General features: G+C 32.3%; 1 protein-coding gene across 6 annotated transcripts in view; it reads left to right on the forward strand.

Moving 5' to 3' along the window:
• Positions 1-24,516, forward strand: part of LOC143223083 (uncharacterized) — a 118,535-nt gene that overhangs the window by 27,178 nt on the left and 66,841 nt on the right. For 5 of the 6 annotated variants that reach the window (XR_013012651.1, XM_076450510.1, XM_076450514.1 and 2 more), the window contains exons 2-3: positions 16,096-16,779; positions 19,710-19,780. Coding sequence is in view for 5 of the 6 variants with exons in the window: in XM_076450510.1 (XP_076306625.1) it covers positions 16,398-16,779; positions 19,710-19,780 (453 nt within the window). In the remaining variant the exon portion in view is untranslated. Of the gene's footprint in view, positions 1-9,923; positions 9,964-16,095; positions 16,780-19,709; positions 19,781-24,516 lie in introns of all 6 variants that reach the window. The other variant, XM_076450511.1, reaches the window with a different exon arrangement.

Raw genomic sequence — 24,516 nt, forward strand, 5'->3', positions numbered from 1 at the left:
CTGTCTGTTGTGTCTACAGCGACGAATCGAACACTGAATTTTAACCTTTAAAATCCGTAGACTTACGACGACCCACCGGGGTACAGAACTGAGAGAGTCGCTGTGCTCAAATACTGTAATGGCATCTGTAAATATCAACAATTTTAGCCAATGTCATCTATAGTGAAATATCTTAATCCTGCAGATAGCGTTCGTCAAGTATAATACACCATTCTCTTAATCAATGTGACCGGAAAACTGGATATGAGAATCTGGTGCATTTGTACTGTGAATTAAAGAATGATTTATGATAAATACATTTAGATATAATCTGAATCAAATGGCTTGTTCCACAAAGTAAGTTTATGAACACTGATCGTTTTGTATTTCACTGTGTTGCACTCTATTTCGTTGTCTTTATTACACTTTAACTTAGGATTGATTCCGTAATTCTTAAGTAGAGTAGAAATATTATCTGATCGTAGATTCTGAGTCTACGTTAAGTGAGTCTAGCCTCACATCTGTGTTTCTGCAGGAGATCAATTCTCAAAATTCATTTTTTCCTCGCCCCTAGTAGCTCAGCGGTATGTCTGCGGCTTACAACGCTAAAAACCTGGTTTCGATACCCCTGGTGGGCAGAGCACAGATAGCCCATTGAGTCAGCTTTGTGCTTGATTCAAAACAACAGCAACAATTTTCTTCCTTATTTCTTTGTGTCAGCTGTCCACACATCATATTGTGTATAGAAGTCAGACTGACTTTCAGTTTTAACCACTTCCTCTTTGGATCAATCCATCTTCTTTCTCCATTTACAGAGGTATTATCCTAGCTTTCTTTATCAGATCAGATCGAACGATGGCAGTTATAGAAGCAGCATCGATTAATATATTACTAAGTTTCCCATTAATGAATTATTGACACAAAGACTGATTTCTTTCAATAATGCACTTCTTATCTTCTTTTAGGAATACACTCATCTTCGAGATAATCTCTTTCTTTACCATGAGTGTTTGTTGGGTGTAATGTTCATGTTTTACACTCTCTTGTAGCAGTTTTGTTTCTGATATCTCTTGAAAATTGTTTGTACTTCCCAAAAAGTTTTGTCTGCAGTTCATGGTAATATATCTTCTAATGCTGCAACTGACGTATTTTCTGCCTTGGTGTTTATTTATTCCTGTATGAGTAATTAATCATTTGAGTTATTCCACACATTTATAAGAGAGTGTTGGTTTCTGTAGAACAATATTATTACTTTTGCTTATTAAACTTCAACTGACTCAAGTTCCTTTGCCAACTGAACAGTTTCTCTTAAAAACGTACACCCAGTTTGATTTAGTCAAATTTGTATATTCTTATCTGCTGAAGTATTTGTTAATTTATTGCGTGCCATTAATGAAACCACCATTTCAAGGGGAGCACTTGGATAAAATAATTTAGAAAGTCTTTCCACATCTACAAGTTTGTCCAAAGTTCTGTACTGTCTTCTAATTTGACACACCAAATTTGTTAGTTAAGATGGTAACTAACACTAGTTGATTATTATGGCTCTTTGTCGGGAGGTTGTTTAATGTTATTAAAGTTGTTCTTTTAAATACGCAGCAAGAATTCATATCTCTTTGTACAATACTACATTCATTTACATTTTATTTTCTAAAACTTGTGCTTCATATTCCTTGTACGATATATATTCATCATGATCTATTGATTCATCGATTCAGTAACACTGTTAAATAGGCCAAATAAATTTCGCAACTTACTGAAGTACTGATGTGGTTGGAATAGTTTAAGAAGAATCAACAGTCACATGTGGCAACAGCTGTAAACCAGATGCATTTTTGTCCTATATTACATAATTAATAGAGTTTGGAATCCTCGAGAAGATGCGCTGAAAGAGACATGATTGGTTGGATATTTGCAGTTGCCAATTCAGATTCTAAATATTTTATTCTGATGTTGATGTCCTTGTTTCACTTCACTGAAGTTCTTCTAAACATTTTATCTGACTTCTTATATTTTTTATTATTTTTTCTGTGTCTTTAACTTTATGGTTATAATACTTTCGCCTATTTCCTATCGATTTCCTAACTTAAATATTTACATTTCATATCTTATTTTCCATCAAACTTATTGGAGTTCGCAGTTCTTCTGTAAATCTGATATCTTGTTCTTGTAATTCCTGTCTTAAATTCACGTGTCATTCAGCTTAGTTTTCTATTCATTTCCTGTCTCTTTCTTTTTAATGTTTTTTTTTTTTACAGTTTCATATTCTCCATTAAATATTCAATCTTACTACAAGCACGAGTCTCCATCTTGAAGTTGGGCACTGATTTGATTTTGTACAAAATAACCCCACTCTTGACAAAGTTGTTATAATGGCTTCTATTGTTGAACAGGTTATTTTGGATTTTCGATAAAGACTATAAAGAAAACTTTAAACACTAAGCCACGTCATAATATTATGTTAAAAAATCTTCTCGCCAAACAACAATATATATGTCTAAATTAAAAACACAGCCTGCAACAATATTTATATAATTTGTTTACGTTATAATATTTGAACTATAATATACTTGTAAGTGTAAAAACTGGGAAGGAACTCCCCTTTTAATCCATACGAAATTGCTGTTATTCAGCAGAGGCTGGAAAATCACATTATAACGTTGGTAGAAAATTTCACAACTTGTTTTTTTAAGTCACAGGCTTAGTTGAGTGAATTATCGCATTTTAATTTATATATGATAGTTATAACATGTTAAACGCAATTCAGCTTAATTATTCGTATACTTATTTCTTGCGTTTACATATTTGCATTAAAGTTGGTTAAAAGGAGTTTTAACTTAACGAGATGGATACTAGCTTAACACCTGAATCTTTCTTACAAGTCTAGAGAACGATTTGAACGATTTAAAATGCAAGTTAAGTTAGACCAAGTGAGATGTTATTATTAAGTCAGCCAGTTAGTTCATTCAGTGCTGTAAATATTGAGTTTATATTTTCAATGAAGTAAAAGAAATAAAAAGTAGTATACATACGAGAAACTTATCACGTGTAGCTTCAATTCAAATGTTATTTGTTTGTGAAGTTACGCCTATCATTTCTGAGGAAAAGCTTGTAAAATGCTTATGTTATTATTACTTGGACTGGACTTTGCATTCTACACCTTTACCGACTGATTCTTAAGAACAGATTGGACCATTGCATCACTACATTATTTTGCATACCTAGATAGTAAAACGATTGAACAATTTTTGTTAGAACTCTTGTTGATGAAGCTAAACCGTCTAAATAGCATACAATGATAAGAATGAAAATAATAGCAATAATACTTGAATCAAAAATGTTACTTGTAGAATCACCTACACTCAACACAGTTGGCTGTAATATAGAAAATAAAGATACATTCTGTGCTTTGTCTGTCTATCTAAAGATTTTTTTTGTTACACTATAATGTCTGCTTTATTACATTAATCAGTTTCTTCAAAACAAAATCTAACGTTAAATCTCTTTGGTAGAGTTTTCGATATTTATTTTCTGAAAAATGTACCGCGTAATTTACTAAAAATCATAATAGTACTTGCAAATTTATACACACATTGTCTTACGATATATATATATGTGTCATTTCTTGCTATTCCTTTAATAAAGCCCCCTCCCTCAGTAACACAGCGCTATGTCTGCTGAATTCTAACAAGACAAACTGGGTTTCTATAGCTGTGGTGTGTAGAGCACAGACAGATAGCACACTGTATAGTTTTGTGCTTAATTACACATATAAAGAAAAAGAATATTTTAATCACAAATTCAAAAATTATCAAGTTTTATTATCCACAAGTGAATGCTACGTTATTTTACTAATATCCAACAACATATTACATCATTTGTTTCATTATTCTATATATATTGTATTGGTGTTAGTTCTTACTATTCTTTAGCGGTTTAACTTGTAAGTTTTTATAACTTTTCTTATTATTATAAAATGAAATAAATATGTAGAACTATACACTACACCTCATCAAATGAGTTTTAAATAAAGTTGTTGATTAAAAAAATTCAAGCTTTGGAGAAATGTGTAGGACAAAAGTATTGGGTGCGCACAAGAACATTTTCATTATATGTTACCTTATATTTCTGTGTATAAGACGCACCCTTTTTTTCAAAGCTATCTTCAGGGTAAAAATATATTTTCCACAGTTGTCATTTATTTATTTGTTCAACATCAGCATAATCTTTTATTATTGTTTAAAATACTTCAAAATTACTGTCCACAATAAAATTAAATATGGTTGTTTCGTTGCTCATTCATTTTGAAAACTTTCAAAATCTTCATTTGCATCTCTGAAAACAAGTTCTGAAAGTTCACTCTCACTTGTCCTCAAACAATATCATCTTTGGTGTCATTAAGGTAATTGTTTACATCACATTTTTTAAATACCTTTATTACAGTTTACACACTTTGGGGAAGAAAAAAGGTTTGTTACTTTTTCTTTATTGTGTTCTTTATTGATATGACTCTAGTACTGTTAATACAACGTCTAATTTAAGTTAAAGAAAGGTCCACCTGACGAAACACTGTTCTAACAGTCGTTTCCCATAATAACCCATTTTCATTAGCCCATGAGAGAGAAAAAAAACAAGCCCAGGGAAGTGTAAAGGTTGATCGTGCTAGTTTCTGGTCCTTGCTGTGCAAGATACGGTATATCTAGGGAGGCATAAACATTTTTACCTTCGAAGAGAAGTTTTGAGACCCCTTCTTTTGGAAAAAAAAAATGCTTCTTATACACCAAAAAATACTGTACTTTATAATACTATTCTTTTTTTATTCATTGTATTTATGTCTACATTAACCTAGAAGAACAACTGTCGTAGCTAAAAATTGATCTATGTTTTCCTAGTGTGGCTAGAAAAATAATATATATTTAGTTTTATGCGCTTAAAAAAAGGTTTTAAAATGTGTATATAAATATCCCGAGTTTATTTACTGGACATTCTCATAATTAACAAAGGATAACTAACACAGTGTTCACTTTGTTAAGCCTTATACTTGCTTAACCTTGTTTCTGTATCATTGATCTTTAGGATACAAATTGTACTTATATCTAAGGATAATACAAAAATTATGTACAAGTAATTGAGATTTTAGAGTTAATATATCTTGTAAATGTATAATGAGTTTGGTTTGTTTTGAATTTCGCGCGAAGCTGTACAAGGCTATCTGTGCTAGCCGTCCCTAATTTAGCAGTGTAAGACTAGAGGAAAGGCAGATAATTGTTTATAAATTTCTTTTATATATCAAATTATATATAGTTTATATATAATTTTAACAAAAAACTGTGAGTGATGGTTTATATATAATTTTAACAAAGAACTGAGTAATGGTTTATATATAATTTTAACAAAGAACTGAGTGATGGTTTATATATAATTTTAACAAAGAACTGTGAGTGATGTTTCATGTAATGATGCATTACAAAAGAGTTCTTGGGCTACTCGTTTACCAACAAATAGTGGGATTAATCGGTACATTATAGCGCCCCCACGGCTGAAAGGGCGAGCATGTTTGGTACAACGGGGATTCGAACCCGCGACCCTCAGATTACGAGTCGAGTGCTTTAACCACCTGGTCATGCCGGACCTGGATTGTAAGCAGCAGTGATGACCTCTGGAAAAAAAATTAAAATATTTAATCAATATTTTCCAGCTACAATGAGTGTGTGTTTTCTTATGGCACAGCCACATCGGGCTATCTGCTGAGTCCAACGAGGGGCCAACTACAATAAAATTAAACAATAAAATTGCCCGACTAGTAATTATCAAACTATGAGACAAATGTCGCTCATCCTTTTAACCTACATTAGCTCAATTCTATCCATCTGAACCATAGAAGTCTGGCCTGGCTGTTTCACTTGCATGTCAACTACGCTTTCAAACACCAAGTAATGTAGATATATAAGAATATAACTAATTTCTGAATTTTTGAAGGCACTATATTAATTGACTGTAATGACTCCTAAAAAGATTCTCAAGTAGAATAAAGAAATCTGGTATCTCAGTAATTTTATGACTATTTTATTAGGACTATAATATTTTCTGCGGCCAATTTCCTTGTTCTTTGTTTGTGTAAGTTCATGTTATATACTGTGTGATAATGTATCCTGAAATACATAATGATTTGCTATTATTCTTACATGAAAACCTTTCGACTAAATATTTCCAAATTGTGAAGGTCATCATATACTGAGGTTTGTCTTATGCTGTATTCTAAACATGAAAATTGAAGTAATAATTTCGTTTAGTTTACTTATTAATTAAATATTATTTTATTAGAAGAATGAACGCATCAGTGATCGAACCGTCGTGCTTTTTCCAAAAACAACTCTTCTTTATGTAAAAGTTGTAACTTGTAACGAAATAATAAAAAGTGAAGTTTTTACAGTTTAGGTTAAAGTCGTGTTTCTTTTTTTTTTGGAGTTAAGCACAAAGTAACACAATGGGCTATCATGGGTATCGAAACCCGAATTCTAGCGCTGTGCCACTGGGGCTTAAAGTTGTGAGCCTAATGATTTAACCGTTATACGACGTCTGATGTTTTAAAACCTAACTTAACGCCACTAATTTACAACTGAACAGGCGTTTTGTACATGTTTGGGCGTGGTGGACAGAGCATAGATAAACTATCGTGTGTCTTTGTGCTTACCTGCAGTCAAACCGAGGCGGAAGAAAAGAAAAGAAAAAATAAAATGAAGCGAATTTTTTATATACATATATATAATTTTAACAAGAACTGAGTGATGGTTTATATATAATTTTAACAAGAACTGAGTGATGGTTTATATATAATTTTAACAAAGAACTGAGTGATGGTTTATATATAATTTTAACAAAGAACTGAGTGATGGTTTATATATAATTTTAACAAAGAACTGTGAGTGATAGTTTATATATAATTTTAACAAAGAACTGTGAGTGATAGTTTATATATAATTTTAACAAAAAACTGTGAGTGATAGTTTATATATAGTTTTAACAAAGAACTGTGAGTGATGGTTTATATATAATTTTAACAAAGAACTGAGTGATGGTTCATAAGTTTTTATGATATTGCATAACTTTAATTGTTAATGTGTATAAATTAGTCTTCGATCCTTTAGTCCATATTTATATGATGGAACACAACATTGTTGTCATGTGAATGTTTTGGTATATGTAGAAAAACAAGTTTTGAGTCTATTGCTCATTGCTCTCATCACATCACAGTTAAAAAAAATAAGCATAACTAAACAAAATATGCAAAAGTTACACATTTCACGTGTATATTTGACTTATTGTCTAAGTTTCGATACCCTCTGCTTATTAAAGACATTCATTTGGCTCAATTATTGTTTTTTAACTGAGCTCTTGTTACATAAAAAGTGTTTTCCAAACTTTTTCCCAACGATGTGCCTTAAAAAATAAAATACCACTAATTGTAACGCTTATACAAAAGAAAGAAAATAGAAACCATTCATACCTGTAAGGTAAAGCGGTGAATAAAAAACAACAACATTGATTTAAAGTTTAGCCAGATCCTTATAATCACTTTGACATCAGACAGACTGACCGAGGTTTGATTTCCAGATTTGTAAGAAAGTATCTTACAAACTTCTCCAATAAAACACACTTGCAAAAAAAAGAATTAAAAATCATCTTTTCACAAAGAGATTTTTTTAATCGAGTATGTTACGCTTAAAGCACATTGGTCATGATATAGCCTTATGCTCAAACAGTAACAACAATCTGGTCTGTCAGTTCATATCCAGAAAGAGTTGTGTTCAGGTAACTCTTACATAGTTAAACCCTGAAACAAACAAATGTTTATGTGTATATATATGTTTTACATATGTATGTCTTACAACTGACCTTTTCTTTTGTGCAATCCTCTTATACATTGTAAGGCTGTTTCAAATGGAATATCCTCAATTCAACATACAGATAAGAAACAAGCCATATAAAATCAGAAGCTGTTCTCTCTAAAAAGTTTCTTGGTGAGTTCTTGGTCAGTAAGTAAAATACTAATATTCCGGTTCGATTCCTTGAGGTGCACAGAGTACAGATTGCTCATAGTGTAACTTTAAGTTAAAACAACAACTTTTAAAAAACAGTTTGTTGGAGGAAACTTTCATATTTTTTTCTGAGTTCATGGATTATTGAATGTCAGCTCAACCAAACTTCTGGTGGTTATTTATCTTTCATTTCTGAAATAAACATATGACGTCAAAAAGTATTAAGATATAAAAAATATATAAAACTATTACGAAGCTTTTATGCCATGTAATACTTTTTCTAATTTTCTATAGGCTTACTTATTTACTAGAAGATTAAAGATGGCGTTTGATTTTGGAGTGAAACATGTTGTTACTTTTGTTGAACGTAATTAGTTCCAATGACTAACCGCACTAACCGCCATGATAATCTTCTTATTTCTTTCAATCTGTGAAATTTTCATTTTTATCCGTTTTTTTAAAGATGATTCTATCGTGAAATCCAATCACTTCTAGTGAAGCCACACGCTTACTAGATTAAAAAAACTTGTTTAACTACTAAAAGTAATTGGATTTTGTCATCAAAACTCTAAAGAAAAAACTCGATATCAAGAGGTTTTAAGAAAACTGAAACACCTTAACATTGTTTGTGAAAACGTTAAGGCTAAAACGAAAACTTTTGATTTCAATAATATTTTCGCTATCCTTCCTATAGACTAAATTAAAAAGATTTTTCATAAAAATTTCAAGACTGTTTCAGAATTCCGATAAAATAATATTTGTCTAATTAAAAACAGGTTGGTTATGGTGTTAATATTACTTAGACAATTATTTTTGTCATGATTCATATTTTGGTCTCAAAATTTCGCGCAAAACTACACGAGGGCTATCTGCGCTAGCCGTCCCTAATTTAGCAGCGTAAGACTACAGGGAAGACATCACCACCTACCGCCAACTCTTGGGCTACTCTTTCACCAACGAATGGTGCGATTGACCGTCACATTATAACGCCTCCACGGCTGAAAGTGCGAGCATGTTTGGTGTGACGGGGATTCGAACCCGCGACCCTCGGATTACAAGCACAGTGCCTTAACCACCTGGCCATGCCGGACCTAGGCAACCAGTTTGATTCAATTATCGTGAATTTTGTGCGTGTACTGTCTCACAAAAAATAAAAGTGAGGGTAGCGCACATCCTTGCTACCTCACCCTCTTATTCCCACATATGATCCTTGTATATTGCAAGCTAATTATTGTTTTAATTTTACAACATTTTTGTTATAATTAAGTTAACATGTCTTTCAACAAAAACCGAGGAATTCCAACGGGAGCTAATTGCAGCTCATAAGTCGCAAATTTAAATTTATTCATCTGAACTTGATTTTTTTTTTTCATAAGGCATCTTAGTACGAAAAGTTTATCTTAACATATTTTAAATACACCTATTTTTCACAAAAAAAAGTTTTCTCTTACCGCGTTTTGAACACAACACTTATTGAATTTCTTACGAAATTCAGCGGTATTCTTGTTTGTTTTGTTTTAGAATTAAGCACAAAGCTACACCATTGGCTATCTGTGCTCTGCTCACCGCGTGTATCGAAACCCGGTTTAGCGGTATTCTTACTACTAATTCCGAGTTTAAAAGTCTTACAAGACTTTACTACGTTTTAATTTATTAACTACATTTTTAAGTTAGTATTAAGCCACGGTGACGACCATTAGTTTTACCTTTCTTTAGTTTAAGTTACAAAACAAAATACACAGTTCCAGATGTGTGTAGCATCACGTCATTAGTCAAATTACCTTAGGTTTTGTTAACCACTTTATTTACCATTGTTCTAGGTCTAATATTATACTGTGCTTTTTAGGATTGTATTATCACTTAAACATATCGTTTAGAAGTTAGAATTTAATTTTCTTTATTCAGGTTGCTTTATGCGTGTGTGTTGTAAAGTCACTGGATTTAGGTAAGTTAATTATGTTTCTTTTTGTTACCTTTCAACGGTTTGTTTGTTTTGAATTTCGCGCAAAGCAAATTTAGCAGTGTAAGACTAGGGGAAAGGCAGCTAATCATCACCACCCACCGCCAACTCTTGGGTTACTCTCTTACCAATGAATAGTGGTATTGACCGTTACATTATAAAGCTGAAAGACGAGCATGTTTGTTGTGACGGAGATTCGAACCCTCGACCCTCAGATTACGAGTCGAGTTCTTTAACCACCTGGTCACGTTTTATCTTATTAAATATTAATTAAACTAACGATATTTAGAATATTTATTGTACAATGTTGTCATTCATTATTTAACCTTAATTATTTTTATAAACATTAGTTTTTACTTTATTATGCATATTGTTTTATTACCTCTTTCTGCAGTTAAATAGCAACAATTGTCTTAGTAATTTATCTCTAATATCAAGCTGTGATTTCTAGAGCGTTTAAATCGCTTTCATTGGTTCCATTGTTGATTGTTAATTCTGATCTATGTGAACAGGTTTTGAGAATATTATTTTATACAAAGAATAAAAACAATATTTTTTAAATTCCTAAATAGGTATATACGTTGCAAAAACGTAATTGTATAACATAAGCTCAGTTCTGGTGGTATACTTATTGTATAAAATTATCGAAAGCTTTTAAAGGTGTTTTATTGTTTTGTTTTTTATTGTCGTTGTTGTTTTCCCAAAAGCAAATTAGCGTTTCACACTTGGAGGCCGTGAGTGCTTTATAAGTTAATTCACTATGTCTGATTAGGGTAACCCAGCATTTGATAATGAATGGTGTTAACCAACTGCCTTCTCTCTGTCAGTTCGAAATTATGAGTCCCCCTCTCTGGTACAACAGTAAGTCTATAGATTTACAACGCTAAAATCAGGGGTTCGATTCCCCTCGGTGAAATCAGCGGATAGCGTGATGTGGCTTTGCTATAAGAAAACATGCACACTCGAAATTATGGAGGACTTAACGTGAATAGCTGTCTGAAACAAAGAACCGGAACATTTCACGTATTATTCTTGTCATCCTGGTCACGTGGCTGTCGGATATGTTATAATGTTTTTATATGTTTCTCTTGCTGTGTAGATTGTTTGTAGGAAAAACTGTTTAATTTTTTATTAATTTCAAAGAGAATTTTGGCTGGTTCATTATACCGGAAAAAAGAATGAGACCGTATAACTTATCATTTAACCAACTGAGAAACGACATACTCTTATTTCATTGATAACTAGAATAATGGATGTTGAGTGCTTGTGTTTCGAGTTACCTCAACCCGTACGGAAATAGAACTAAATTGCGATTCATAAATACAAAAATGAGGCTGTTCCAATTATAGATGGACGAAGGTTACATAATTTCCAAAAAAATTAAAACGCTGTTTATAATAAGAACAGGAGGTTTATTTCAAAAACTTCATTGCCACATGGTTAGGTCGCTAGACTCACAATCTGAGGGCCCTAAGTTTGAATCTCCGTTACACCAAATATGTTCCTCCTTTCAGCTGCGGAGACATTACAATGTACGATCAATCCCACTACTGGTTGGTAAAATAGTAAGTCAAGAGTTGACAATGGGTAATGACGACTAGTTTCCTTCTTGCCAGTCGTACAGTTTTAAATTAGGAAGGGTAGTAGCCCTCGTTTAGCTCTGTGTGAAATTCAAGGCAAAGAAATTAAATCTTCATAAGCACGTGTGTAAAGTGCACATATGTATGCTATGTGTGTGTATATGTATATTATTTTCGATCACAAAAAATAGAAGGTTCATAAATCGACCAGCTATTCTAACACAGCATATGCTTACATAAAATAGTTATTTAGTTGCTTGAGATTCCTGTTGAAAATTTCGACGTCGGTGAAATACATCTTAAAGGTTTGTTTGTTTGTTTTTTTGAATTTCGCACAAAGCTACTCGAGGGCTATCTGTGCTAGCCGTCCCTAATTTAGCAGTGTAAGAGTAGAGGGAAGGCAGTTATTCATCACCACCCACTGCCAACTCTTGGGCTACTCTTTTACAAACGAATAGTGGGATTGACCATCACATCATAACGCACTCACGGCTGAAAGGGCGAGCATGTTTGGCGCGACGGGGATGCGAACCCGCGACCCTCAGATTACGAGTCGCACGCCTTAACGCGCTTGGCCATGCCGGGCCCATCCTAAAGAAAATTAAAACGTATTACCAAGAGTTATATAAGGCGCTTGACTCGTAATCCGAAGGTCGCGGGTTCGAATCCCCGTCACACCAAACATGATCGTCCTTTCAGCTGTGGGAGCATTATAATGTTACGGTCAATCCAACTATTTGTTGTTAAAAGAGTAGCCCAAGAGTTGGCGGTGGGCGATGATGACGAGCTGCCTTCCCTCTAGTCTTACACTGTTAAATTAGGAACGGCTAGCGCAGATAACCCTCGTGTAGGTTTGCACGAAGTTAAAAAAAAAACAACCAAGAATTATAAAACTGCGCACAGATTAAAAACCTTGACTTTTGAGGGATTTCTTAAAGAGTATGACTGAATCACTGTGTCTTCTTGTAATAGAAACTTGATTTTGCTGGGAAAATAAAAGCCTTAACCTCATCACGAATGGCCGATTTTCTAATTATCTTTTAAAAAATTTTACTTTCAGTATTGTTATTTTAACTTCATAGCATTTTCTCTGTTTTTTTTTCACTTCAGGATGATTTTTTCTGAGGATTTTAAAGAGATTCTCTGTTCCTGTTGTGTTAAACCACTTTTTATGCACATATACCATCCTTTATAATAGCACGAGAGTGAAGTCGTGCAGTACTTAAACAAGTGGGATACACTGGAAGTCTCGATAGTTTTTTAACCACCAGTTAAATTTACTGAAACTCTTTTATTCTATCTCTGTAATTTCCCCGATATAGAACAACTTGTGAATTAATTTTGTTTAGAGCACTAAGGTATATTTATATTTTATTTTTAGTCGTTGTTTTAGTCTTTAATTAATATATTTCTTAACGTCTATTTATTTCCGTCCCATCTTCAATGTGCACTCATTTTGCTAGAATCAATCAGGTGTTAAAATCATCAAACATTTAAAATATGTTGCTGTAAAGTATATTTTTGAAAAGAGGTGTGACAATCTCTATTTTATAATAAATGTTACATTATGGTGTATCAAATTATTTCATTTTCAATACAATTAAAACGCACTTAAAAGTTAAGCCTTTTGTTTTCACTTGTTTTTAATTACGGTAATATCTGCACAAGGTTATGCATCACAATACTCGTAAAAACTTATGCTTGTACTATGTCCTGTCAGTCTTTCAATTTACCTCCTAAGAAAAATATTTTTAACCAATGTTGTTTAACTAACTTTTACAGCAGAGAAATTACTGCTTTATTGAAGAAGTTTGAAACTTCCCTATCACAGGTATATGTGGGTAAAAAAGACAAAACAGGAATACTCACTAAAGAAACTAAATTGTAGTTTTGGAGGGAAAGTATTTAGATAATTTGCTGTTGTTATGTGGGTGTTTATAATAAACGCATAATAATTAAGATAGAATGACAAAAGCTTATTTCTTTTTTGAAATTATAAACTATAAGTTCTAATAGCTGAGAGCTATTGAAATCATAATAAATAAGCACACTTTACATATTCGTTCATACTAACTAGGTAAAGTTAATACAACAACGACTATTTCATAGAAGCTTGTGCCAAGTTGATCCTTTCTTTATGTCCATTCCCTGGAGAGAAAAACAAGCCAATCTCTTGTGGTGAGACAAATACTTGTACAAATTATTGTGAGTTACAGGTTCCTTTCCATTAATATATTATTTACAATAATTAAAAATCGAAATATTCCATGAATTATTCATGGAATGCCGCACTCAAGTCCATTGTCTGGCTTGAAAGTGTTATATAATATAATTATTTCAGTCTTTGTCTCGTGCAGACATCTAGGAAACCTCTCAAACCCATCCAGTTTAAATACAAACACTTTAAAATATTAGTGATAAAATTCATTTTAGTGAATAGAGATTTGTTTTATCTGTTTCTTTGTTTTTTCCTGTATTGTCTGAGTTCTGTTTATTTTCGAAATAACATTTTTGGGTTCTGTTATATTGCAAAACCTTTTGGCTATTTGACACAAATCATTGCACCTAAATCCCAAACGTACATAAAGTTGAATACATTATATTTAAACGATTTTAGATATGCAAATCATCAAGCCATATACAGTGTAAAGTTATGGTGAAACAGGATGTATTATAACTACATTATGTAATTGTTTGGCATCGCTTAGGTTGTGCGGTGCCACAGAAAAGTTATCATAATATTCTGTCTAAGCTTTTGAAAAATAAGAAAATATGTTAACCATTCCTTATACCAGACTGACTAATATGCAGTATAGTTTGTTTTGTACTTTACACAAAGCTAAACGAAAGCTATAGGTGCTAGCTGTCCATAATTTAACAGTTACAGACTAAAGAGAAGGCAACAAGTCGGCATCAATATATTCTCAAGACGGTTGGTATGGGTATTAAAACTTTAATTAAAATAAGGTATAGAACAACGTTTTGACCTTCTTAGGTCATCTTCAGGTTAGCAAAGAGCCGTCTTGAGAACACATTTTTACTTCAAGTGGGTTTCTCGTCATCATGAATTAGTTAGTATCCCCCTTGAAAAACCTTGAGGTTTACCAACCAATAGTGGGATTGACCGTTACTTTATTATGTTCCTACGGCAAAAAAAAAAACAGCGAGTCTGTTCGGTGAGGACAATTCGAACCTACGACCCTCTGATTAAGAGTCGAGCACCCAAACCACCAAATCATGCCAGGCTGGCAAATATACAGAAACAGGTAGTTGAGAGCACAAACCATAAATAAACTATAGCATTAAACTTGATTTAGTCTACAGTACAATTTCCAGAAACATCCTTTGAAGCATGTCAACAATCTGCATACGAAGATGATTTCGAACAGTTGGCCATAACATCAACAGGAAAATATAATTAGATTGGTGTGTTACTTCTCTCAAGAAATAATGTCAAAACAAAATTTGATCAATCGTGTGTAATAAGACTTAGCGTAGTGTACGACTTATTTCGTTTCTTAAGTGCCTGCTTATAATGAATCTTCAAAACAAGTATATTAAACATTTTCGTTTAACAAACGGTCACTAAACATATCTACAGAGGATTTACAGTTCATGGGTGAGTATCGTGAATTATGAAAAGCATTAATATGTGCTACTGATTAAAATGCTAGAAGGTTTCTCCCTCCATTTTACACACAACTTTCGTGTTCGGCGGAGCTTCTGCCCATAGCAACAGTTACTAGGTTATAAAATTTGAACTGTGTGTATAATGCACTTTTGGGATTTCAGCTTGAACGTGTTGGTTGAGCAAGTCGTCTCTGAGTAAGCATTTGCTAATTACAGCGAACCTAGAATTACATATTTTGTCCACTTTCTCTACTGACAAAACAAAATGCCATGTGAAATACTTCAATTAACACAATTACTTGTAGCTGTTTTTATCTGTCTATATATAATTATTTCTACCGTTCGAGAAGCTCTTGGTAAAAACAAAACAGAAAGATATCTTGATTTATTACAATTTTGAAGTCTATTGGTTTCTGATAGTTCGCGAGCTTTCGGCACTCAAATTTTGATATCTAAAATAATATTCCTCTTTCAAGTTCTGTAAATATAATTTACAAATGTGTTTATCTAGGTGTTGCATGCCTGGTACTCTTAAGTAAGTAACTGTCTTATTTTACAACCAAGAAAGGTACGATTCAGATGTGAGGATTCTTTAACAAAGTTCAAAGGAATGCAAAATAATAACTTCAAGACTAAGAAACTTTGATTTTTTTTAAATAATTGGTAGTAATTTTAATCTTATAAAAAACTAAAAACAAATCTGATTTTTATTTATTATTATTTTCACTCGGTTAACTAACCTGATAATGTAATTATTATTAAATCAATAAAATAATGTTATAAATTTTACTCTCCATTGGTACCTTTTGGCGTTATCTGGTTTGTGTGATTTAAAAAGAAAGAACTGAGGAATGATTATCTTAATGGCAGATTATATTATGTTTATCATCTATTTCTATTATCGTAGATCTCTTGTTGGACAACATTTTACAAGGATTGTTACTGTTAACATGCCAACGGCTCAACTCTCTCACTTCGTGTTAGGGGTTAAAACACGTTTAATGTTAGAAAGGTTTTAGTCCTTCGGAATAGCATCATCGAGAGACCGTGCGCAAAGAAACTCCAAGACAACCATGTAGCTGTTTTACAACACGTTGATATGAAAATTAATTTAAGCAGTCTCCTTTTCCAAAAGCAGGCATTCTTTGACAATGAAGGTATCAGCTGTCCCTACTTTTTAATCTTTGTATCACGAGTCTGGTGTTTGTCATGGCTGAATCTTTAAATAGGTCGTTTAACGAGAAACTGAAAAAAGGCTCTATAACATCAAATGAGAATATTACTAAACCAGACCCTAAAGTTAAAGATTTAAAGATTGCAGAAGCACAAGAAAGAGAGAAAAGAAAATTTTCAGGCAATAAAGAAAACAGGGAAAAGGAAAGAATTATTCCTAGAAAGACAAGAAGTTCCAAACAACAGTCTGCAAAAACCCCTTTACCTTCACTTCCGGAAGGCTGTGAGATTGAAGAAATCAAATATAACGCCTTCTTCAGACGAGGTGGTGTATTATTTGGACGTTTAGTAAAGTCGTCTAACGGTGAACTTCTGAGTTATTTTTGTTACAACAGTCAAACAGAGTACAAACCAGGAGGTAAGTTCTGATGGCGAAATAATAATTGTGTGATAGTTTAAGAATTGCACAGTCTTTCTCTCTGCAATATTATTCTTTGACTGTGACATAATAAATATTTAACACAGGGTCCAGTCCTTTTATATTACTTTGCATGATGCACGTATGGTATAAACGAAGGTTATAAAATATGATAAGAAATTCGTGCTCCAAATCTAGCTATGTTTTATGTAATATTTTCGAACTCGTTATGGTAACATTGACAACCACCTCAGGAACGCCGTTTTTCTCATAGATATAAGAAATTTATCATTGTCACATAGAAAATTACTTTTATAATCTTAACGTTTCGGTTTTGTTTTCTGAAAGTAACGTTATTAAAAGTAAAACCATAAGAGTACTATTGATTTCTAACAAATGAAAGTTTTCATAGCCACAATCAAACACTTATTTGATGATCACACTATCTAGATTTAACAGTAAACCAATCATCATGCGAAACGAGAAAATGGACAATAATCCCAAACTGGACAATAGTCCCAAATTGAATTTCTAATAATTCATGCTAGTTCGAAAATAAATGATTATCTCTTTCGTGTGTTTGCAACTGTTCATTAACTTTTATGCATCAAATAAGGATAAGAGACAAATAATTTTGTATCAAAGTTAGGATACTATAACTATAGGTCACTGTTTTTTAATACCTTTGGCGAACAACTTTAATTGAGCCCTGTTCGAAGTATGAGACGTCAGTACTTTTGTCCTTAAGTCCTCATAGCTAATTGTGTTACTCAGTGCAGCCAAACTGTGCAAAGTGAAGTTTGTAGGTTTCTTTTTGAGGGCGGCTTGCAAAAAAAAAAAAAAAATCTCACTGTGCTTCGCTCATAATACCTGGTTCGGTTGTGTCGTATATGTAGAGATTACTTAACTAGGTCAAGTGAAACGTTTGTTTTTTTGTTTTTTTATTCCTTCTTACGTATCAAGCAAGAGGTAACATATATGTTATTGTATTTTTCGAAAAATACATTAGCACTCTTCTTAGGTGTGTTATTCATTATTCCTGAAATTATTATTTTTAGAAGTTAGCAGCCGAAGTTAGCGAATGACACTTGTTCTGCGTTATGTATGCCACGAGATAAACAATTAGATTCCATTTAAGTTTTTTGTGAATAACGCGTAAAAGAACAGCCGTAAAATGAAACTTATTGGAACTGATTTCCCCTTTATTATCCCACAATTCGCTTTAAAAATGATAACAAATGTTTATAATCGTACGGTAAGCATTTAATCACTAATCGTTTCCAACAATATCAACACATTAATCTCAATTAGTTCCCACCCTAGTAACACAGTGATGTGTCTGCTGATTGTCAAGGGTATAAACCGGGTTTCGATACCGTGGTGGGGAAAGCTCAGATAGCTCATTGTGTAGCCTTGTGCTTAATTACAAACAATCAATCAACTCAGTCTCAACAAGAACATTTTGGTAAATCAACAATAACAATTTACACACGCGTGTATTGAGATTACATTCCAAACTGTATAGTGAGATTACTCTGATAAGCAATCCAAACTGTATGGAGGCAAATTATATTAACAAATAATCCATGCCGTATGGTATAAAGGAAATTATTATACTTCATGACTAAAAACTCAATTATAGGTAAATAATTTCTATTTCTTTAAAGACTCTTTGGCTGTTTAGATTTAAACAAAATTGTTTGTTTGTTTTTGTGCAAACTACACGAGAGCTATTGATGCTGACCATCCCTAATGTAGCAGTGTAAGACTAGAAGAAAGGCAGCTAGTCATAGTTTACCAACGAATATTGGGATTAACCGCACATTATAACGTCACCATTTGGGGTAACAGGGATTCTAACCCGCGACCTTCAGATTTCAAATAGAGTGCTTTAACCAACAGGCCATGCCTTCTTCGGAATTAAACTTTTGTATACACATTTTAAATAGAAGCGAAATAAATATATATAATGAAAAATGATAAAATTACAAGTATTTGTACAAAGATGTTGGTAGAGGATTTTATGTGTGTGTATACATATATATATCAACATGGATCAATAGCGGTGATTCGATATATTTATACATATTTCGGAATCTCTTTTATAACAAATTGAACAGTACACATGTTGCATTCTCTCTTGTTCTACAAATGTAAATACACAATTTACAGAAAGTATTTAAAAGATACATATTTATTCATATACATTAAAACTTAGTGTTGTTAAAAGTACATCACAGTAAAGGCAAAACTTTATTTCGTATGGGAAATGCTCAAACTATCACAAAATTAGCCCTGATTTAACTCGTCAAAAACCAATATGGTATTTTAATTATAAATGTCATCTAAAAGTGGTCAGATGCAGTACTTATCAAAGTTTGAATCCACTATCTTCCACATTGTGACTGAACCACGCACCTCTCTAGAACCTATTTGAAAAAAAACAATCTCCATGTTTATGTATATAATGTTTTGTGACTGTCAAGTCTTAAAATGAAATCTGAGTGGGTGAAATATAGTAGTCTTACTCCACGCACATAACCTGAACTATATATTACGTAACTACTGATAAATTTCGACTTCTTGATTACAATCTGTATACGAAATATCTTTCAGTTGACGTCAGTTCTTTTATGCGTATCGATTACAAAGGAACATTTTTTATGTTAAAGTGGCTTTAATAAGGTGTGCCTCAAAACTTAAAAATCATATTTAAAAGAACTGTTAAAATTTCGTTTAATACTCATAACATATACAAGCTAGATTTGTAAAATTTTTAGAGGGAAATATGATCGCAGTAGGATGGAGATTACCTTTAGACCTTATGATAAAAGTCATTCATTTTTTAATGTTTCTCTAAAACATATAATAATCATGTTATAGACTGTCTAAATTAGATAATAACCTGTATTATTTTATTTTGTATACAGATACTGTTTACATAGACAGTCAACGACCGGAACAACCCTTCTTTATATGTAATATCCAGTCCTTCTGTAAGGTATGATCAAATATTTTCTTTTATATATAAATATGTGTATGTGATGTTTACACTTTGTAGGTTTTGCCTGGAAGTGCATGAAACCTTAGTACTACAAATTAGTAGTGAAATTAATCTAATATAATTAGATTATAAATGCATTCAAATGCTGCAGAAGAAAAAGACAAAAGTTTTACCAGTTGAATAATAGTTGCAAAATTATATTAACTTGGAAGAATTTAACACCGAAAATAAAATGTATAAAACATTGAAAATACTCAGTTTATTCCATTAGATTTATTAAAAACAGAGAAAAACTGTTGGCAAGCAGCTGAGTAACAACAATAAAAAGATCCTAAGAACACCCACATTGTCTCAAGCCAGCTTATCATTGTTTAAAGCCAGCTTATTGTTTACCTTAGTTGTGTGGAATGCAACGGTATTACTGAACCACGTGTTACTGGAAATAACTTTTATTCCGTAACCATTTTTAGAAATATGAACTTAGTGTATTGTGTATGTCTGCATGTGTCACTATTCTTATAACTCCTAGAAAGCGAAATCTTAAAACCATGATACGGAAAAGCCATAAGTTTGAGTTAAATCTTTAACTTAGACAAGGTTAATTATTGTTTTATAGGGCTTGTACTTGTGTGATCTAGTCATTTCAAGGGGTAATACAGAGACTTGCACTAATTAGTATGGGTTGAGATTAGCTCCCTTAAAAAACATGAACGTGTAAAGAGAATGATTGTTGACGCAAATAATCTGGGTGTAGTGTGGTATCATGGAGATTATGTTTCCTGTCTTCGCCTTTTATAGGCGTGTTTTCTTCTGCTCAAGCAGCCAGAGAGTTTTCTAACAAAAAAAAAGTTGACAGTCAGTATAGGTACAGCCTTAGCAATAGTTAGACATTGTAGATAAATAAAAATGTTGTTTTACTTGTACATATATATTTGCTTGATTTTTCTTTGCTTTATCAAATTCAGTTTATTCTCTCTTTAAAATTTCCTGAATCTGCTGCTTATTACAGATACGTGTAATCAGTTTACCTAAACACTGCAGGATAAATGATTAAGTTACATTTTGTTATCATGGCCAGGATTCGTTATTGCATAATTTATTTTGAATACAGTATTATTCAGGCATACCACATTTTTCTACCCCTAGTGTTTTAATGTAGAAAGTTTAAATTTTATTTATTTGTTGAAGCATGACTGCAATTTTCACAAGTTGTTCAGGAAAGTTGTTAGGCCTCATTTGTTCTAGCTACCTGTTGTCTATGCCATTCATCTTTGCATTTCCGTGTGAAAGGTTCCTGCAATATTAAACACATTATGTATGAGAGTATAGAGTGACCCTTTCCACTGATTGATCAGGTGACGTCTTGGAGCCACATCCTCCATACTGTTGAATGATAGAGATAAAATTCACATAAGTTGTTTGAGTCTCCATGAGAAAGCAGCATAAGTCTTTTCCACTGATTGATCAAATATTTCTTTGAAGAAACAAAGTTCTTTATTTTATTAAATATTTTTTGTGTATAATGTTATGTTTTCTCAGTTTGAAACAGGCTTAGAGAAAATAAATAACATTTAAAAATAACTTAGAGAAAGTAAAAAGAGTAACTTACGTAAGTAAGAGATGTCTTTCTCCAGCAAAGATGGCTGTATGTTTTTGTACTTGTGAATCAAAATATTACATTCATTGAGTTTTCAGATTTGTATCTACTAACTATCGGTTACGAACTCAGTCAGATTCAGAGAATTCGGAATTACTTTGTAATATATTTTCTGGTTGATTAACCTGAAATTAAGCCCGAAGATAGGTCATGCTTGTGAATGTGCAAGAATTTAGTAGTTGGAGTTGTTAAAAATACCTTACCAGTAAGTATTGAAAGGTTGATCTTTATCATGAGTTGATAGAGCACCCCAATGGCATGGCATAGGTCTCGCGTTCAAATCCAACGCGATAAATACACATAAAAAAAAAAGTTATTGTAAGATTGTTTGAGTAAAAAGAACTAAAATATATCAGAAAGAAAATCGTAAAAGCGATTTTTTTCCTCTGGCTGAGTTATAAAATTGAAAGAGAATCGAAAAAATACATAAATCATGAAATGGCCTTTTTTATTCCAGAATCAAAATGAGTTGTTTTACAAGGTATGAGAGTCCATACAAGATCTGTAGGAAGCTGTTAGAATCTAAAATTTGTTCCAAACTGAGGAATCGTAGTTTTATACTGTTACGTTTTATAATTTATTTCGGACGAGTCTCCGATTTATTATGTGACGTATATTAACGTATTACTATTTCAAATAACCTGAAATTTGAATTTATATTTAGAAGTTCGTTAAATGTTAATATGTATCAAATTCGTGGAATTTGCCAACAAGACTAATACACAGTATTTTATTTTTTAACACAAATATATTTTAATATACAAACAAAAATTACAATTTATAATAATGGTTATTACTAACAGTTATTACAAATAATAAGTTGTATACAATAATTTTACAAACAACACTAAGTCTTATATTCAATCTAGAAATGAATATTTTATCGACGATCCAGGTCCAGTTGATATTGTTACACACCTCACTTAAACTAGCTAGGATGATCGGCCTCACACCCTTAAAATCTGACTTTTTCCAGCGGAAAGTATTTAATGTCTTCGTGGAAATACTGACGTCTTAAGTTAATTCACTAAAGTTGAAAGGTTTGTAATGTTCGAAATTTGTAAATATTCCTGGTCAAATTCTGTAGTTTTCTGAGTAATAAGCATTAATCACAATAACAGCTTCCGAGGCCTATAGCACACTAGCTGTGGCTGTCCAATACTAATAGCCCCCCGCTAGTCCAGCGATATGTCTCCGGATTTACAACGCTAAAATCAGGGGTTCGATTCCCTTCGGTGGGCTGAGCAGATAGCCCGATGTGGCTTTGCTATAAGAGAAACACACAGAAACACAGACAATACTAATAATAATCTTTTATTACTCTATTTCGGCTTTGATACGTGTTAAGGCGTACGACTCGTAACCTGAGGGTCGCGGGTTCGCATCCCCATCGCGCCAAACATGCTCGCAGTGGGGGCGTTATAATGTTACGGTCAATCCCACTATTCGTTGGTAAAAGAGTAGCCCAAGAATTGGCGGTGGGTGGTGATGACTATCTGCCTTCCCTCTAGTCTTACACTGCTAAATTAGGGACGGTTAGCGCAGATAGCTCTCGTGTAGCTTTGCGCGAAAATCAAGCCAAACCAAATTAATATTGTTAAAACTTAGCTGTAAGTAATGAAAGCTGTTATGAAGTAATGAAACATGAAGATTGTTAAAGCTTCCAATATTAATGTCTATCAATCGCACGTCAGACGTATCTTAAGTTTTATCACTTGGTGTTTCCTTAATTTATTATTATAAAATATTGTGTGTAAGTCCTTATGTGGTTTTAGAAGTTTTTAAAACAAACATTTTAAAATAGAACTTGTTCTAATCTAATATATCAGCACTACACTGCTAAATTAGGGACAGCTAGCACAGATAGCCCTCGAGTAGCTTTGTGCGAAATTCAAAAACAAACAAACAAACGAATCACGCGAGTTTCTCGGTATTTCAACAATGTTCTAACGCGTTTTCATGAAACAAAAATTGTTGATTTTGACTCTCAAGAATCTTCTGCACATTTCGCATTAGTTCGAAATATAAAATGTTAAGTTACAACTAAGGATTGTCATGAAGACTTATTTCAGAATATTTTGAGCATTTATAGACTTGTATCACTAAATTCTATGCACAGCAATGACAATACATGCTGAGACACAACCAACACTAAGCGTAGATAAAATACTACTAGTATTAAAGCGGCCTTTTCGAATAAAACATATATGTCTGGGATATTTTTTTATAAACTATTGTGTATTTTAAAGGAATTCTTTTTCGAACGTGTGTTATAAAGTTTTCAACCAATCCAAAGATACAGTAATTAATAACTCGTTAAAGCTTATCATAAACTTTCTTCTAAACATAATTCTTATGTAGATTTGTCGTTTCTTTATGCTATTCCAAAATTACATAAATCTTCAATTAAATTTAGAGTTATTTCCAATTCAGTACAAACAATTATCAAACAACCGGCTATATCATTCAATAAATTACTTAACATCTTACTTGATAAAATACAAAATGTAAGTATTAACAATAAAAGACATACGTTTTGGATAATAAAAAATAACCAACCTATTTTAGAATGTCTTAGAAAGTGTGAGCAGGTAAATAGTATTCAAACATTTGATTTTACCAAATTACATACCACAATATCATTAAAAGATTTAACCTTTGTTTTAAATTCATTAATAGAACAATATTGTTATCCTTTCATAGAACTGGAAAAATAAAATATAGTTCCAAAAACATGTAAGATATATTAAGATTCTGTATCCATAATAATTATATATTTTTCGATAAACAGATGTTTAAGCAAGTGATAGGAGTTTCAGTGGGAGCTAACTATTCACCTTGTGTAGCAAATTGATATTTATACTGCTACGAAAATACACTTAATGAAAACTATGAAAATTCAGATATTTTTACTTTAACTTACATATATATATATGTATATAGACGATTTAATTAGCACAAATAATTATGAAATTATAATGTTATTGACAACATTTATCCAACAGAATTGGAAATTGAAAATATTTCAATTTCTAATACAGGTACACATTATTTAGATTTAGAAGTTAAAGTAACT

This window comes from Tachypleus tridentatus, chromosome 8, assembly GCF_004210375.1.
Source record: "Tachypleus tridentatus isolate NWPU-2018 chromosome 8, ASM421037v1, whole genome shotgun sequence".
NCBI lineage: Eukaryota > Metazoa > Arthropoda > Merostomata > Xiphosura > Limulidae > Tachypleus > Tachypleus tridentatus.